This window comes from Canis lupus, chromosome 32, assembly GCF_048164855.1.
Source record: "Canis lupus baileyi chromosome 32, mCanLup2.hap1, whole genome shotgun sequence".
Taxonomy (NCBI): domain Eukaryota; kingdom Metazoa; phylum Chordata; class Mammalia; order Carnivora; family Canidae; genus Canis; species Canis lupus.
Genome location: NC_132869.1, coordinates 37,807,008 through 37,824,012, shown reverse-complemented (window position 1 = coordinate 37,824,012; position 17,005 = coordinate 37,807,008). Strand labels below are relative to the sequence as shown.

Sequence of the window (17,005 nt, the reverse complement as noted above, 5' to 3'; positions counted from 1 at the left end):
CTAACTGATGCATTGATGGATTTATTTCTGATTGTGTGTAGGCCTTGCTTCAGTGTCATCTCCAGCTCTGTCTTCTTTTGCCTTCCAAAAGTAATCTGTATTTTATAAATTCTGAAAAAAAGGGATTTCGTGAATATTTCACAGTCAGTGAGGCAGGCTTCCTGCTCCTAACAGTGGGAAAGTGAGTACTTGATGCATGAATGGCATTTTCTTCCTTTTGAGGTAAAGAAGCAGCACAGCGTATGCATTGAAAGTTGTTTCAGTTCATTTGAGGCTCACTTTCTTTTTTCTTTTGAGCAATAAAGTTTTTCCTTGAAACACTTGGCTGCTTTTATTAAAATGCTTAGTGAAGTAGTTTATTCCCACCTGGCCTCTCAAATTGTCACTAGTGCTGTGTCTTTTTATGGTTTCAAGTAGAGTAATACTCAGCAGATACAAGGAATATTGAAATGTGGTTTTAATGATTGGATCACTTAGAGTTAAAATAGATACAGAATTTAACAAAATGAAGCAGTATTCACCTAAATTTTTTTTTATGCTTCTGATTTCAGAGCGATCATTTAGGATCAGGAAGTCATTTTAGTAACCGTAAGTACAAAAGCATAGATTATCATGACCGTCCCCCTAGCTTAAACAAAGAAGAATGTTTATGCTTATTTATTTCATCTAACTGTATATGAATCTTGCCGCTAAACTTCTACTACTTGTGTGTTATGCCCAAACACTTGGAAGTAGAAGTGGTGAAGATACTACTGTAGCCTCTAACATAAAATCTGGTAAAACTGGGGCTCTGGTTTTCCCTAGCCACCTATTTTTAAATTGTATCTTGTATGAGTTACCAAACTTGCCTTGTTGATTAATAGACACTTATCTTGTGATATTGGAGCTTATTTTTTATGAAAAGAAACATAGTTTTCTGAGTTGGAGAAATCTTTGGATATAGTCTCAATGCAGAGAGGCATTTTAAAATTAGAAGTTGCATAAATACTTATTTCTTAATTATTTTAAGACTGATTAATAACTTTTGTGTATTATTTGCTGATTATATATAATTTCTCTAGAAAATCCATTTTTTTTTGCTTCCCAGTAAATCTTAAATTATCCTCAAGCTAAGTACAACAGTAATATTTATTCCATAAATTGTAAAGAACACCATTTTTATTGTGACTGATTGTAAGATTATTTTATAATAATTATGTAGCTTATGTAGTCTAACAGTCATATATTTCTAAAAATCAACTTAGGATCTATGCAGAAGAATATGATTACTTCCTTTATGTATGTAGAAATAATAGGGGAAAACAGGAATATTTTAGAACATGGATAATTTTATGTTGTAACCCAGGCTTTGGTTTTTTTTTGAGTAATAGAAGAGACATAATAACACCAAATCAATTCTTAGCCTACTTTGGTGTGGATATTTAAGTTAAGATATCATTTATTTGGATTTATGTAGGAAAAGAAGATATGCTTCTCAAACAGGGTCAAATGTACATGACAGATTCACAGGTAATTCTGTTTTGATTTAAAAAATTTATTAAAAATATTTGTGCCTTTTTAAAAAGAGGAAAGCAGCATTATATATCAGTGTATATACATTGAATATGGTTTTCATTATCAAAGAGAAATTGTTCTTGGTGTTCTGAATTTAATAAAAGCAGATATTACTGTTTCTGGTGCCCTCTAGAGTGTTTTTGATGACAGTAGCTTAAATAAGAGATTTGAATTACAATTCCATTGTCCTTGGTAGTAAGCTTGTATTTATTAACAGTGTTTGGTCAGCTCTTCTTATTTGCCCATATAAAGGGGAAGACAGACATGAATAATTCAGAAGTAGATTTTTTTAGCTTTGAAATGTATTTTTCTTGTATTCAAATATATATTCTACGTGTTGGAAATTCACTTCAAAATAAGGAAAGCTTCCAAGAGGTAGCGGTGTCTGATTTTCTTGTTTGTCTGCTTCTTATTTTTACTTTATAGTATATATAAGTTTGCATTTTTAGCACCTGCCATGGATTGAACTGATAAATATTTGGGCTTTTAAGGGCTTTTTAACATTCTGTCATTTATAGGCAGAGAGAGTTAGCCTGTGTGATGTCTAAGATCACTTTAAGCTGGAAACTTCTAAGATTCTAAGTTGAGAAAATGAATCTCATCTGAAAAGTATTTAAGATTAGGTAAATATTTGATTGTAATGAAACAAGTAAGGGAAATTGTAAAGCTGTGTAAGTGGTAAATTATATCAGTCTTAGTCTAAAGATCATTGGTAAATTGAAAGGTAATTTAGAAGAAGAATGAGGCTGGGAAATTATTCCACGTTGTTAATTTTCTTCTTTTGGATCCAGGGGAAGGCAACGTAGATTTAACTGAACAACAATAAAACCTGCCTCTTAAAATAGTGGAATGTTATGCACAGCACGTGGCTTTTATTGAGTTAGTATCTGCAAAGAGCCCTTACTGTAATAGGCTGTATGGGAAAAAATAAAATAATTGAACTTAGTCTTGCATGTGGTTATATGTTATGTTTATGAACTATTTCATGGGAAGTTTAATTATACTTCTGTTTTGTGTCAACTCTTAGTGGAGGGAATAAGATGTCAATCAAATTTTGTACTAAGATCATATGCTAAGTTCTAGTTCATCCTCCTTGAGAGAAGAAAACTGGTTTCATTTTTATGAGTTAACTAATATTCTCTCAACAACTCATACTAGCTGTGTTTATTTTGGTGGTGAAAATATAATCTGGTTATAAAAATATAATTTGAAGAATATTACATCGGAGTTAATGAAGATTTTCAGAAATTATCTTATTAGAAGTTAAATAATATGTCATTCTATGAAATAATTCGCAGATTTAAAATTGTAATACTTATTTTGATTCAAGGCTTCTGATGACCTGCTTCAGAATTGGAAGTTTTAAGCACATTATGTGCTATAAAGCATAGAAATAATACATGTATTTTGATAAAGTTGATATCACTTGTGGATAGTTACTGTGAATAGAGAAAGGAAGAGGAAATAGGTTCCAGAGACCATAACTATTTTTCTTCTTTTTTTCTTTCTTTTTTTTTTTTTTAAAGATTTTATTTATTAATGAGAGACACACGGAGAGAGAGAGAGAGAGAGAGAGGCAGAGACGCAGGCAGAGGGAGAAGCAGGCTCCATGAAGGGAGCCCAACGTGGCTTGATCCCTGGTCTCCAGGATCAGGCCCTGGGCTGAAGGTGGCGTTAAACCTCTGAGCCACCCAGGCCACCCCTTTCTTCTTTCTTTTGCCAGAAATACGCTTAAAGTGAACAGACTCTCAAAGTATCACTGCTTGAGAGTGTATTAAGTGAATCATACCCAGAACTGTTTTTCTTACCTCAAAAATCAGTACTGATTTTTCCACTAGGTTAGTCTGCAAGCTACAGACTATTGATGATGTGGGAACTTTATAAGTCTGGCAAATAAGTTAATGTCTTCTTTATGCCTTTGTGATTAGTATTTTGTTTTTTTTTTTTTGTTTCCCTTTTCAGTGTACTTCCCCAGGGGTGCCAGCCCACATGCAAAGCAGGTCTATGTTAAGACCACTGGAGCTATCATTACCCAATCAAACCTCATATTCTGAAAATGACCTCTTAAAGAAAGAGTTAGAAGCAATGAGAACTTTCTGCGAATCAGCCAAACAAGACCGCCTCAAGCTCCAGAACGAGCTGGCGCACAAGGTGGCTGAGTGCAAAGCTTTAGGACTAGAATGTGAACGCATCAAGGAGGACTCTGATGAGCAGATAAAGCAGTTAGAAGACGCATTGAAAGATGTGCAGAAGAGAATGTATGAGTCGGAAGGTAAAGTAAAACAAATGCAGACACACTTTCTTGCCCTTAAAGAGCACCTGACCAGTGAAGCAGCTATAGGGAATCACAGACTAATGGAGGAGCTGAAGGATCAGTTGAAGGACATGAAAGCGAAATATGAGGGTGCATCAGCAGAAGTGGGAAAACTGCGAAACCAAATCAAACAAAATGAGCTGCTAGTAGAACAGTTTAGGAGAGATGAAGGCAAGCTGGTGGAAGAGAATAAGCGATTGCAGAAGGAACTCAGTATGTGTGAAACGGAGCGAGACAAGAAAGGAAGGAGGGTTGCTGAGGTGGAAGGCCAGGTAAAGGAACTCTTAGCAAAGCTGACCTTGTCAGTTCCAACTGAAAAATTTGAGAGCATGAAGAGCTTATTATCAAGCGAAGTAAATGAGAAGGTGAAAAAAATTGGAGAGACAGAAAGAGAGTATGAAAAATCACTTACTGAAATCAGACAGTTAAGGAGAGAGCTTGAGAATTGTAAGGCCAAACTTGCTCAGCATGTCAAGCCAGAGGAGCATGAGCAGCTCAAGAGCAGACTGGAGCAAAGAGCAGGAGAACTTGCAAAGAAGGTCACGGAACTCACGTCGAAAAATCAGGTGTTGCAAAGGGACGTTGAAAAGGTTTATCTGGATAATAAGCTCCTCAATCAGCAAGTACATAATTTAACAAGTGAAATAAAAAGTCATTATGTTCCCCTACAAGTGAGTGAAGAAATGAAAAAGTCACATGATGTCACCGTCGAGGAACTGAAGAAACAGCTTTTAGATGTCACGCAAAAATGCGCAGACAAGCAGCTGGAAATGGAGAAATTGCTGTTGGAAAATGACAGTTTAAGTAAGAACGTTAGCCGCCTAGAAACTGTATTTGTGCCTCCTGAGAAACACCAAAAAGAGGTCACAGCTCTGAAATCCAGCGTCGCTGACCTCAAACGACAGCTGTCGGAACTGAACAAGAAGTGTGGGGAAGACCGAGAGAAAATAAACGCCCTCGTGTCGGAAAACACTAGCTTGAAAAAGACCCTGAGTAATCAGTATGTGCCGGCTAAGACCCACGAGGAGGTTAAGACCGCGCTGAGTGGCACGCTGGATAAGACCAATAGAGAATTACTAGATGCGAAGAAGAAATGGGAAGATCTCAATCAGGAATTTGTAAAAACAAAAGATGAGAATGAAATCCTCAAAAGAAACCTGGAAAACACTCAGAGCCAAATAAAAGCCGAGTACATCAGCCTCCGTGAGCATGAAGAGAAGATGAGTGCCATAAATCAGAACATGAAGAGTGTACAGGATAACAGTGCAGAAATACTGGCCAACTACAGAAAGGGCCAAGAGGAGATTGTGACACTACACGCAGAAATTGAAGCCCAGAAAAAGGAACTTGACACCATCCAAGAATGCATTAAGCTCAAATATGCTCCTATTATCAGCTTCGAAGAGTGCGAGAGAAAATTTAAAGCCACAGAGAAAGAACTAAAAGAACAGTTATCGGAGCAGATGCAAAAATATCACGTCAGGGAAGAAGAGGCCAAGAAGTACAAGCAAGAGAATGACAAGTTGAAGAAGGAGATTTTCACTCTTCAGAAGGATTTAGAAGATAAGAATGTTCTCATCGAGAACTCTCATGACATGGAAAGAGCACTCAACAGAAAAGCAGAAGAGCTCAACAAACAGTTGAAAGACCTGTTGCAGAAGTACAGTGAGATAAAGACTGAGAAGGAGAAGCTGGTTGACGACAATGCCAGACAGACTTCTGAGCTTCTTGCAGCCCAGACCCTTCTGCAAAAGCAACATGTTCCATTGGAACAAGTTGAGACCCTGAAAAAATCTCTTAACAGCACAATTGAGCATCTCAAGGAAGAACTGAAGAATAAGCAAAAGTGTTATGAGAAAGAGCAGCAGACAGTGGCCAAACTGCATCAGATGCTAGAGAATCAAAAGAACTCTTCAGTGCCCCTGGGAGAGCATCTGCGGGTTAAGGAAGCCTTTGAGAAGGAAGTGGGCATGATAAAGGCCAGCCTGAGGGAAAAGGAAGAAGAAAGCCAAAACAAAACCGAAGAGGTCTCCAAACTGCAGTCTGAGGTTCAGGACACAAAACAAGCATTACAAAAACTAGAGACAAGAGAGGTAGTTGATTTGTCTAAATATAAAGCAACAAAAAGTGATCTGGAGACCCAGATTTCCAACCTAAATGAAAAACTGGCCAATCTGAATCGGAAGTATGAAGAAGCCTGCGAGGAGGTGCTGCGTGCCCAAAGGAAGCAACTGTCTGCCAAAGATGAGAAGGAATTGCTACATTTCAGCATTGAGCAAGAAATCAAGGATCAGCAGGAGCGGTGTGATAAGTCCTTAACAACAATCACAGAGTTACAGAAAAGAATACAGGAATCTGCCAAACAGATCGAAGCGAAAGATAATAAGGTAGGCACCGAGTAGTCTGCATGGCTTTGCTTTGGAAGCTCCAGAGCAGAGCTGCCAGGGTGGAGCGGGGCCCTTTATCACAGCATCCCACAGGACAGGGTTACAAAAACATTAACTCTGTGACCGCTCAATGCCACCTTTCCGGTTAGACTACTAGTGTGCAAAGAAATTCAGGATCAAAAAAAAAAAAAAAAAGTAAAGTCTTACAGACAAAAGCTTTTGTCCTCTGGTTTCCTCAGCTGATAGAGCCAAGAATTGAAGAAAGATGGGGAGATTCAAGGTTCACTTGCCTCGTAAGTGAGTAGTCAAGATCCAGTGGGTTTTAGGGTACCAGAAGGGTGATGAGAGAGAGGCTGCAAGAAACGAAGGACACTGGGGAGCACCCCAGACTTGATCTTGGCATTCACCCATGCCAGTAACCGAGCCCTCCCATTCCTTGTATACTCTGTCCTCATTCTTTACACAGACTGGTCTCCTCGCCCAGAGTGCCCTGCCCCTCCGTGCTACTGAGTTAAGTCCCATACATTCCTTAATGCCCACCTCAAAACGTATCCTCCTTCCCAAAAGCCTTCACCATCCAGTCTAGCCTCCGGTATACTGTTCCTCTCCCCAAATGCATGTTTTCTCTTAGCATTGCCATCCGTTTAAAATGTCTACGTTTCTGTCTCAAGAGTTATGTGGTTGATCTTCTCAACCAGCTAGTAAGGTCAGACCTTTTCTTCTCATTCGTTCTCATGATACAATTTACAGAATAGGTGCTCAACAATATTTTTGAACCTGGTAATTGGCATAAAGTACTGTGTACTGTGAAGACGAGAAGTACTGTGTACTGTGAAGACGAGAAACCAGGAAGATTGGGTGCGTCTTTATCAGTACAATAAATAATTATTAAATGCTTTCTATATGATATGCCAGGTGCTGTGGTCAGTTCGGAGGAATGTGACAACTAAAAGCAGGCACACCCCTAGCCCTCCTCAGTGGAGAAATACAAGCACTAACCTGATCCATCTACTCATATGGCTGGGAATTTAAATGCTCTCTGCTTGTTCAGAAGGTTGTTATGAATATAAGAGTGTATAAGTGTAGTAGCAAGTTCTTAAATAACTACTTAAAATTGTTGCCACTTACTGAGCATATACTACATTCCAGGCACATATTTATGATTGCATTTGATTTTCTTAACTATGGTAGAACCCCCACCCCTTCCCTTGGTTGAAGGAAATTAACCAAGCTCATATAGCTAATAATAGATCAGTCTGACTTTAACTAAAGCCTTTGCTTTCTCTTCTAGTCTGAACAGCCTCCTGATTTTTTCCCCACCCTTTAAGACAAAGTAGTCTAAAAATCATACATTCTTGAGACGAACAAGGCACTTGAGTTAATGCTAGATTTACATGCTCGCATTTCAAACTTCGTTGGAGGCAATGCCCCATGAGTTCCTATGTTTCAAATAGGTACTTAAATATTAACTAAGAGTAAGAAGGCCAAGGTCACATTCAGATCTTAGGATATATATTCTCAATTTGGTAATGCTTTTGTAAGGAATTTGCTGAGAGGGATTTAATTAAAGAAATTACATTATTTATATATTGTATATACCATTGATAACAATCTTGACAATATTCATTCCTCAATTTTCTGGTGTATGAAGGTAAATTGTGTGCCTCAGGAGTGATTTTTGTGTAAAGGTGTTCATTAGAATCGAATAAGTGAATAATCTATGTTTCTCCCATACCTTTTTTCTTTCTTTCTAAGATAACAGAACTGCTTAATGATGTGGAAAGACTCAAACAGGCACTCAGTGGCCTTTCACAGCTCACTTCCCCGAGTGGGAGTCCCAGCAAGAGGCAGAGCCAGCTGATTGACACCCTGCAGCACCAAGTGAAGTCTCTACAGCAGCAGCTGGCTGTGAGTACCCTGGACTTGAGTCCTTCATGCCCATATGTGCGGGTTCATATTAGTCTGTTAAAGTTTATTTAGAAATCACAATAATTTGTGGCTATGCTCAGCTCCAGGAAATTAATCATTTTTGCTAAAAGTTACTTGTACTAAATGGTGTATTTGCTGCCTACTGTATGGCAGGCACAACCTTAAACACTTTACATACTCTGACCTTGATTCTTCATCACCACCCTCCCAAAGAGCTTTTGTTCCCCCCCCTTTAGTTCTTAAGGAAGCAAAGATGAAAATACTTGGTGCCTAGGGACATGCAGCTAGAATTTAATCCTGGGACTAGCCGACTCCAACTCTAGTGTCTTTCTAACTGCAGCACACTCTAAAATATTGGTCCGTTAAACTAAAGGAGGGTTTTTAAAAAATAATATTTTATACTTACAAATAAAGGTAGGTATCCTTCTGGTTTTATACCTTGTATATTCAAAGAAAACATCCGTGTGTGTGTGTGTGTGTGTGTGTGTGTGTATGTGGATGGATATATATATATATATATCCATCCACATATAGGTATCCCATATGCAGTTAAAGAAAGCAACTGGATTGAGAAACTGAAGACTGGACCTCAGTTCTAAACTCTACCACTTAAAAGCAAGTGATATGGACCATCCCCCTTAATCCTTGGCCTCCTTATCTGTAAAATAGGCTAATAAGAACTGATTACTTATTTGCTTGCCTTTTTAATCTGATGAGGTAATACAATTACATGGAAATGCTAAAGAAAACATAGTCTGCTCAAATGTAAATTGTTCCTAATGATGTCTCATTCTGTAGGAGTTGGGTAAGGAGTTGTTTTTGAATAGAAGAAAGCTATTTTTCACCTGGCCTGCAGATTAATGATGACAAATTATTGATTGGATCTTATCAAAAGGATATGGTAGTCCCTTCAAAAATTGGAAATATTTGTTTATCATTTAGTGTGTTCATGATACTGTGTTAAACACCATCAGGGATAGAGTATAGTTTTTGCTCCAAGGAGTTCTGGGTAGTTAAAGAAGCAAAAATACAGATCCATGCAAAGTAAAATAACAAGACCAAAAATGTAAAATATAGAATTGAGAATAAGATCCCAGATTCTAAGTGATATGAATTCACAGGAAGGAAAGATCACTGGTGTGGTGGTGGGAGCTAGTCAAACAGGAAGGGAACATGTGGCCTGAATTTGTAAGGTAGATGGTGTGTTGGTAGGTGAACGGGAAACAGAGAATCTTCCAGGCAAGGGAAATCATATGAAAGAAAACATAGAGGTGGAATGCAAGTGGCATACCCACGGGGCAGTGAAAGGCTGATCAGCCTGGCTGGTAGTAGGAGCTGTATTTGTGGCTAAATTGCCAACCCTGTTGAGAAGCAAGCTGATGAGTTTGGATTCTCTTTTATATGTAATGAAGTTTCTCCCAAGGTTTTGAGCCAAAAGTGCTATGAGAAAAGAGCTATCTTAATCTCAGAAGCGTGAGAGAAAATAAAATCTAGAGGCAGGAAGACAAGATGGAAAGCTTTTGCAATAATCCAAAATATAAGTTGGTAAGTGCATGATCTCGTGGCATTAGATGTGAACCAAGGTGGTAATTTCATTCTACCTAGGACAAGTGGCATCACTTTCACTATGAATGCTCCCACAATTGATTAGGAAAGTTTATCCTATCATTATGCTATGAAGTTTTGCATCTGGTGGGCCCAAGGTGGTTTGTTAGAAGATGTGGCGGGAACATAAAGTGGCAGGAGCACAATACGGTTTTGTAGCATCAAGCCTGAAGGTGGCATTATCACTGTCACGAGCCTCCATGTGTTGGAAAACGTGAATGTACTCTGATCTGTCCATCTTTCCACATTTCTAGGACACTGACAGACAGCACCAAGAGGTGATTGCGATTTATCGGACACACCTTCTGAGTGCTGCACAGGTAAAACACTATTTCTCCTTTGGAAAAGATTTCATTTTATCCTTTTTATTTTCTTTATGAGAATCCTTTCAATTTTTTAAAAAAAATTCCAAGAGAATTAACATAGTGTTATGTTAGTTGCACGTGTACAATATAGTGACTCAACAGTTTCATACATCACCCAGTGCTCAACACAGTTGCAGTCCTTAATCCCCATTTTAGAGAAGACATTTTTTTAATTGTCAAGTAAATTTATGTGAAAGTCATTGATGTGTAAAGTAGTTGTATCCCATCTGCTTATTTAAAAATAATTGTGTTTCTTTTAATCATGGCTTGTGTATCTTGCAGAGAAATTTACAAAGCTATATGGTAACACAACATCTTAAATTTCGTGTTCTCTCCATCTGCTTGTCACTCATTTTCTAGACCGTTTGGCAACAGATGATGGCAGCACATGTTAATGGTACTGCTAGCTGGAGATAATGCCTTGACATCCATACCTGGCTGTCAGCTAAAGAGAGAGGACTTCAGTATTTCTCAGGAGTATTTCTTTGAAATGTAGAAAAAATACTACAGAGGTGCAAAAATGGCAAGGTGTGCACAAAATTATAAAAATGTAAGGGAAAAAAGTGGTTCTGTTAGGAGATTATCAATAATGAGGCTTTATTAAGGCTTAAACTCGGTGAAGCATAATGTTAAGAATTTCCTTCTTTGAGGGTATGATGAGAAAGCTTCTTTTTAGAAAAATAAATCACACTAAGAAAATGTTTAGCATATGAAGGATACCATTCTTAATGCTCTGTAGAAATCCTATGATCAGCATCTCTAAAATTCTCAGAATAGGTTTTTCAAGAAGACGTACTAAAAGAGACAATGTTAGAATGGCAGGTGAAATATAATAGGACTTGTTTAGAATTTGAAATGTCAGCCCACGCTGCCTTTTTTTTTTTTTTTTTGAAGTGTTGAGAGAAAGCTTCCAAGAAGGTCATTTTTTAATAAAAAGAACTAGGTAAAATAATAAAAAGGAAGAACTTTACAGTGTCAAATTCTTAAAATCAAAAAGCCTTTCTTTTCTATCAGAGGTGAGGGGGAAACAAATGGAAAAAGATGGTATGATAAGAGAAAGTATCCTTGGCTACTTTCTTTTGAGGAGCTAGAGAGTGAGCTGGGATTTGAACATACAGTTGACCCTTGAACAGTGGGAATTAGGGGTGCCAACCCCACATGGTCGAAAGTCTGCATATAACTTTTGATTCCCCAAAAACTTGACTACTAATAGTCTATCATTGACTGGAAGCCTCACCAATAATATAAGTAATCTATTAACACATATTTGGTATGTTATATTTATTATATACTGTATTCTTACAATAAAATCAGCTAGAGAAAAGAAAATCTCATTAGGAAAATCATAAGAAAGAGAAAATACATCTATAATACCCTGTGGCATTAATAATAAAAAAATTCTGAGTGTAAGTGGACCCACATGGTTCAAACTCGTGTTGTTCAAGAGTCAACTGTATATTGCAACTGTTAGAAAAGACAGTTGATGGCCGGCAGAATGGGAACTGTAGGAGGGAAATTGTAGAAAAGTGTAGATGTGTATTAGAGAGGATGAGGTACTCATTTGGACCTGCTATTGGCCAAAGGAGGAAGAGCATTCTCTTGCCAAAAGACACTGCAGACTAAGGAGCCTTTCAACTTTGTATAATGTATGCTTCCAAAAGTTGAAATTCTACTGACTCCTAATGAAACATAACAAAAACAACTGGCATCTGAAGTAGTCTTGCCTTCTGGCATCATAAAGTTAACTAAGAAATTCAGTTTAGTCAACTATGGCTAATGTTTGAAATTTAAACATCCTGCTGTTATAGAAACAGATTTTGGAAGCATAACTTTTTATATTAATAGGAAGTGTTATGCTGAAACCTATTCAAGTGTTCAAGCAAAGAAAAAGGGGAAGAGGGTGTTGTAAGCCTACCATATTGACTCGCATTTAATCAACCTCTTGCCATCTTTTTAAGTTCAAAGTGTTTCTTCCTAAGTATAAGTGGCAAACATTCATATAAAAAGATCTCAACCTCATTGGCAATGGATGCAAATAAACAAGGAGGTACCATTTTTCACCTATGAGATTGGCAAATATTAAATAAGATGATACTCTGTAGTGTTGGCCAAGGTGTCTGGGAAATTGGCATGTATATACCCTGTTGGTGGGAGTATAAATCATTACAATGCCCATAGAGGGAAGTTTTGTGGTGCTTAGCAAAATTAACAATTGAGCCTGCCTTTTTTTTTTTTTTTTTTTGAGATTTTATTTATTTATTTTTTTTTGTGAGATAGAGAGGGAGAGAACACTAGGTGCAGGGGGAGAGGTAGAGGGAGAAGCAGACTCTCTGCTCTGCAGGGAGCCCATTGCAGGGCTTAATCAGGATCCTGGGATCATGACCTGAGCAGAAGGCAGACACTTAACCAGCCGAGCTACCCAGGGGCCCCGAGCCTGCTTTTTGATCTGGCAACTTCTCTAGGAATCTGCCCATAAAGACAGGCAACACCTTACATGGCTGTCAGTGGGAGAACAAGTAAAGAAATGATGATACTTCCATATGGTGCAGTATTATCCAGTAACTTAAAATAATTAGGGATATAGCTGGGGAACGACTTTGTGACATTAGGTGAAATGGCAAGTTGCAGAATGATACATGTGATCCTACTTAGGATAAGTATGTAAGTAAGGGTCTTTTTCATTAATTACTTTTCTTTTTTTTTTTTTTTTTTTTTATTAATTACTTTTCTAATTACAAAAACGTATCTCATCAGGAGCAGAAAAAAAACTTGTAGTTGACCTTGCTCATCTATAACTCACGCTGCCCCTATTATTCCAGCTATTATTAAAAAAGAGGGAATGAGAGAAGTTTATCCATCTGTCTTCCGATAATAAGTGTTGAGAGCAGCTGGTTTGTGCTTCTTTTAAATTGTCTGTCTTGTCTTTTCTTTCTTTCTTCTTTTTCTTTTCTTTTTTCTTTTCTTTTCTTTTCTTTTTTCTTTTCCTTTGCTTTCCTTTGCTTTCCTTCTTTTTCTTTTCTTTTCTTTTCTTTTCTTTTCTTTTCTTTTCTTTTCTTTTCTTTTCTTTCTTTTCTTTTCTTTTCTTTTCTTTTCTTTTCTTTTCTTTTCTTTTCTTTTCTTTTCTTTTCTTTTCTTTTCCCTTCCTTCCTTCCTTCCTTCCTTCCTTCCTTCCTTCCTTCCTTCCTTCCTTCCTTCCTTCCCTCCCTCCCTCCCTCCCTCTCTCCCTCTCTCCCTTTCTCCCTTTCTCTTTCTTTCTTTCACAAAGCTCTGCCCTCTTTTCCAGTAAATCCTTTAAAATATCACTGGGATGATGAGGCTTTAGCATTTGCTGAATCACAACCACATAGGCCCTGTTTCAAAGCCTCAGTCTTCAGAGTTCTTGCATAAATGAAGATGACATAAAATATTTCTGCCTTTCTTCTTTCTCTCAAGGGTCACATGGATGAAGATGTGCAGGCGGCCTTACTCCAGATCATACAGATGAGGCAGGGGCTCGTGTGCTAGCAGGCAGTGCTGACTGGCTGGTGTGTGCTTTGGCTGATGGTGCCAAGCATTCCCCTTGCAACTCCATGGCCTTTCTGGGCCTTGTGCTAGTATAATTGAAATAAAATATATTTTGTTTCATCAGCAAGTTTTTTTTTTTTTAATTAGATGGGTATGTTACTGAGTTTTTCCATATCGGTTTAAATCTTATATTCGATATAGGTTAATTTTATGGTTAGGCAAACAATGTAACAGTTTGCCTTGGATAGGCTACATATTTTTAAGCTGCTGAGTCCCCAGTAAAACATAAGCCACCTTTGTAGGAGCATGTGAAGAGGGGGTAGGCTGAAATAATTGTTTAAAGATTTCTTTCAGGGAAATTAATTTGGTAAGTGGATCAAAAGATCTTTCAGGTCTTCGGTTGAGCCATGAGACTGAATGTGATTTTAAGGAACGCATCATACGTAACTTGGCCAGCCAAGTTGCATTTTTATTGAAGTAACTTCTGAGTGCCTTTGACTTCTTTTGGAAGTACAGATTTTTTCTTCTTATACTAGTAACTTTTATGCCCCTTTAAATACATTTCTTTTCATAAAGTGGTGTGCAGTGCTAAATTACATTTAGATTAAAAACAGATGAGGGTAGAATGTATCAGGAATTTGTATTAAAATGGCCTCATAATATCCACAACAGTACCTTAATTTTCAATTGTGGTGATTTCTCTTGCCACAGTATTTTGAGAACTATGATAAATGGGATAGTAGATTTTTCAAAAACTGTCAAAAATTTTAGGCTTTTTTTTTTTTTTTTTACCAATTACGTTGACATTTGCTACTATAGTAACCAAACCAAACAGTCATTATACACACATCCTCCAAATGCTTTGTAATTATTTATAGGAAAATTGCACTAATGAAATTAATAATGTGAAATGCAGTTTTCTTGCAACATTAGAGAACTGATTTTAGAAAACAGATTTTTTAGGTTTTAGACAAAACGCAATAATAAACTGTAAAAATGTAGATTGCAAGGAAATAATAAAATTGTCCATGTTTTAGTAAATACTCTATTGTAACCAACCATTTTTACTGAGTACATTCATTAAGGAAAGTTATATCTTTTGCTCTTTTTATTAGTATTTTGTTTACCATCCAGATTAAACATCACTATTTTGACCATTAGCAAATAAACTGAACAAATTAATCTTTTCAAACACATTTTCTTTTAATTGCAAAATATGCCTTAGCAATAATCTTTGAGCGTCCTGAACCAGATTTCTTATTTTTCTGTGCCCAACATGGGGCTCAAACTAACCACCCCGAGATCAAGAGTCGCATATTCCGCTGACCATGCCAGCAATAATCTTTGAACATCCAGAACCAGATTTTTTTTGTTCCGATTTTGTGTAATAACAAGGCAAACAGCCCTCAAAATAGCCTCTCCCACCAGAAGCCATCATATTTCTTCAGTGTAGAAACAGTGAAAAATCAGAATTGGATTTATTTTTAATTCTTTAGATAGTTTACATGAGTAATATTTGGATTCTTTGATTTTTATATTTCATGTTCTTATGCATGAGTTCTGTGTTGGGAGTTTTATTTAGGTCTCCTTTGAAGCTCTGAAGTAGAGAATGTTCTTTACTGAATACTCACATTTCAGTGTTGTATTTTCCTTAATAGAAGTGGGAGGGGAATCTTGTGTGTACTTTATTTTGTTTTCAATCACTAATAAAATGTTTTCCGTAGAATATTGTTTTGAACATCCTCATAAAAGATTTACAAGGCCAATTTTGGCATGTGCCACTTTGGAGAATTTGGAATAGGGAGTGTTGGGGTCCAGCGTACAGATGGTATTGCCCATTTTTGGTCTGTGATACAGAGTGGAGGAGCGAGTAACCTCCTTGAATTAATCCCAGTGTTTCTCTCACCCACATTTTGATATCAGAGGCAGACATTGCATTTATAACACCGAAGGCTAAAGCTTTTTAGATGGTAAACAAGTAGAATATACAGTGGGCAATGCTGGTCTCTCTGCTATTCTGTGTTCAGAAAAATTATGACATCTGAAGGAAGATGAGTTGTGTCTGCGATGTGAGTGCTCTCTGAAAGAATCACCAGATTCCTATTGGGATGTGTCCCTTTGTTGAAAGCTCTATTACTCTCCCACTGTTCAGTTTCATTCTTATCATTCCTGCTTCATCAGGAAAGCTCATTCTTTTTGCCAGAGGGTCCATGTTATAAAATAACTATTAAAATTGAATATTCATTTAATGACCATCTTAAAATTTGAATATTACAGTGACTATTCACTAGCTATACCTGCACTGTTCTAAAACCCCAGATAAATGCAGCCAAATCTTTCTGCTGGCTTGCTTTTTATTTCAGCCTTTGCTCTTGACCCTAGCCAAATATTACATGGTTTAAAACTCTCTTCTGCATTGGATCATTGCTGCTGCTTTGAAAACCTTGCAGCTTCCCAACATGAGTGCTTCCCCACCCCCCACTGTTACCAGCTTTCCTCGAACAAACATCTAAAAACTGTTCTCATAGGGATCCCTGGGTGGCGCAGCGGTTTGGCGCCTGCCTTTGGCCCAGGGCGCGATCCTGGAGACCCAGGATCGAATCCCACGTCGGGCTCCCTGCATGGAGCCTGCTTCTCCCTCTGCCTGTGTCTCTGCCTCTCTCTCTCTCTCTCTCTCTGTGACTATCATGAATAAATAAATAAAATCTTAAAAAAAATATTTAAAAAATAAAAAAAAAATAAAAACTGTTCTCATACACATGCTTCTTATCTACCTGAAGGGTTCGTGTTCTTGGTTTACTTGTTTCAAGCTAGAAAAGGGAAGAGTTTCACATTAATTTCGGGTGCCCAGGATGATGAGGTATATTAGTCTCCACTCCCACTGAAGCTAAATCTTAGATGGCAGTGGCTACAAGCTTCTCCGGACATCCACTTCACTACAGTGGAAGAAAACTTCTTACTGCCTCTTTATTCCCATCGCTGGACTCTGCAACTTCGCGTGATCTTTTTTCTTCTTGCAAGTTCTGTGCATCAAAGTAATAGCAGTACCTCTGGCACCAAAATAAGGATGGAAAGAGAATTGCCTGCGATGAGCATGCAAAAATATGGTGGTACGCGCCTGCCAGAGAAGGAAGAGACTGGGCCTCACTCCTGGCTGCTAAATGTGGTGAGCGATATTCAGCAGTGACTACGTTTCAGAAAGCAGGAAGAAAAATGGCACTGTAAAACATATTATGTACAAAATACAAAACGGGAAATGGGCATCTCTGCTCCCTTTCATTCAGTGATAACCCCGCCTAAACTGGATCCCAAGACTTTGTTGTTGGAAATTATTTCCATGCCCCAGC

At 37.7% G+C, this 17,005-nt stretch overlaps 1 protein-coding gene across 4 annotated transcripts in view; it reads left to right on the top strand.

Moving 5' to 3' along the window:
- UACA (uveal autoantigen with coiled-coil domains and ankyrin repeats) overlaps positions 1-13,781 on the top strand; it is a 91,484-nt gene extending 77,703 nt beyond the window's left edge. For 2 of the 4 annotated variants that reach the window (XM_072809438.1, XM_072809439.1), the window contains exons 14-19: positions 552-588; positions 1,457-1,509; positions 3,517-6,255; positions 8,011-8,163; positions 10,044-10,109; positions 13,587-13,781. In XM_072809438.1, the coding sequence (XP_072665539.1) occupies positions 552-588; positions 1,457-1,509; positions 3,517-6,255; positions 8,011-8,163; positions 10,044-10,109; positions 13,587-13,658 (3,120 nt within the window). In that variant the 3' untranslated portion in view covers positions 13,659-13,781. The remainder of the gene's footprint in view (positions 1-551; positions 589-1,456; positions 1,510-3,516; positions 6,256-8,010; positions 8,164-10,043; positions 10,110-13,586) is intronic. The other 2 variants (XM_072809440.1, XM_072809441.1) reach the window with 1 other exon arrangement.
- Positions 13,782-17,005: the final 3,224 nt, after the last annotated feature.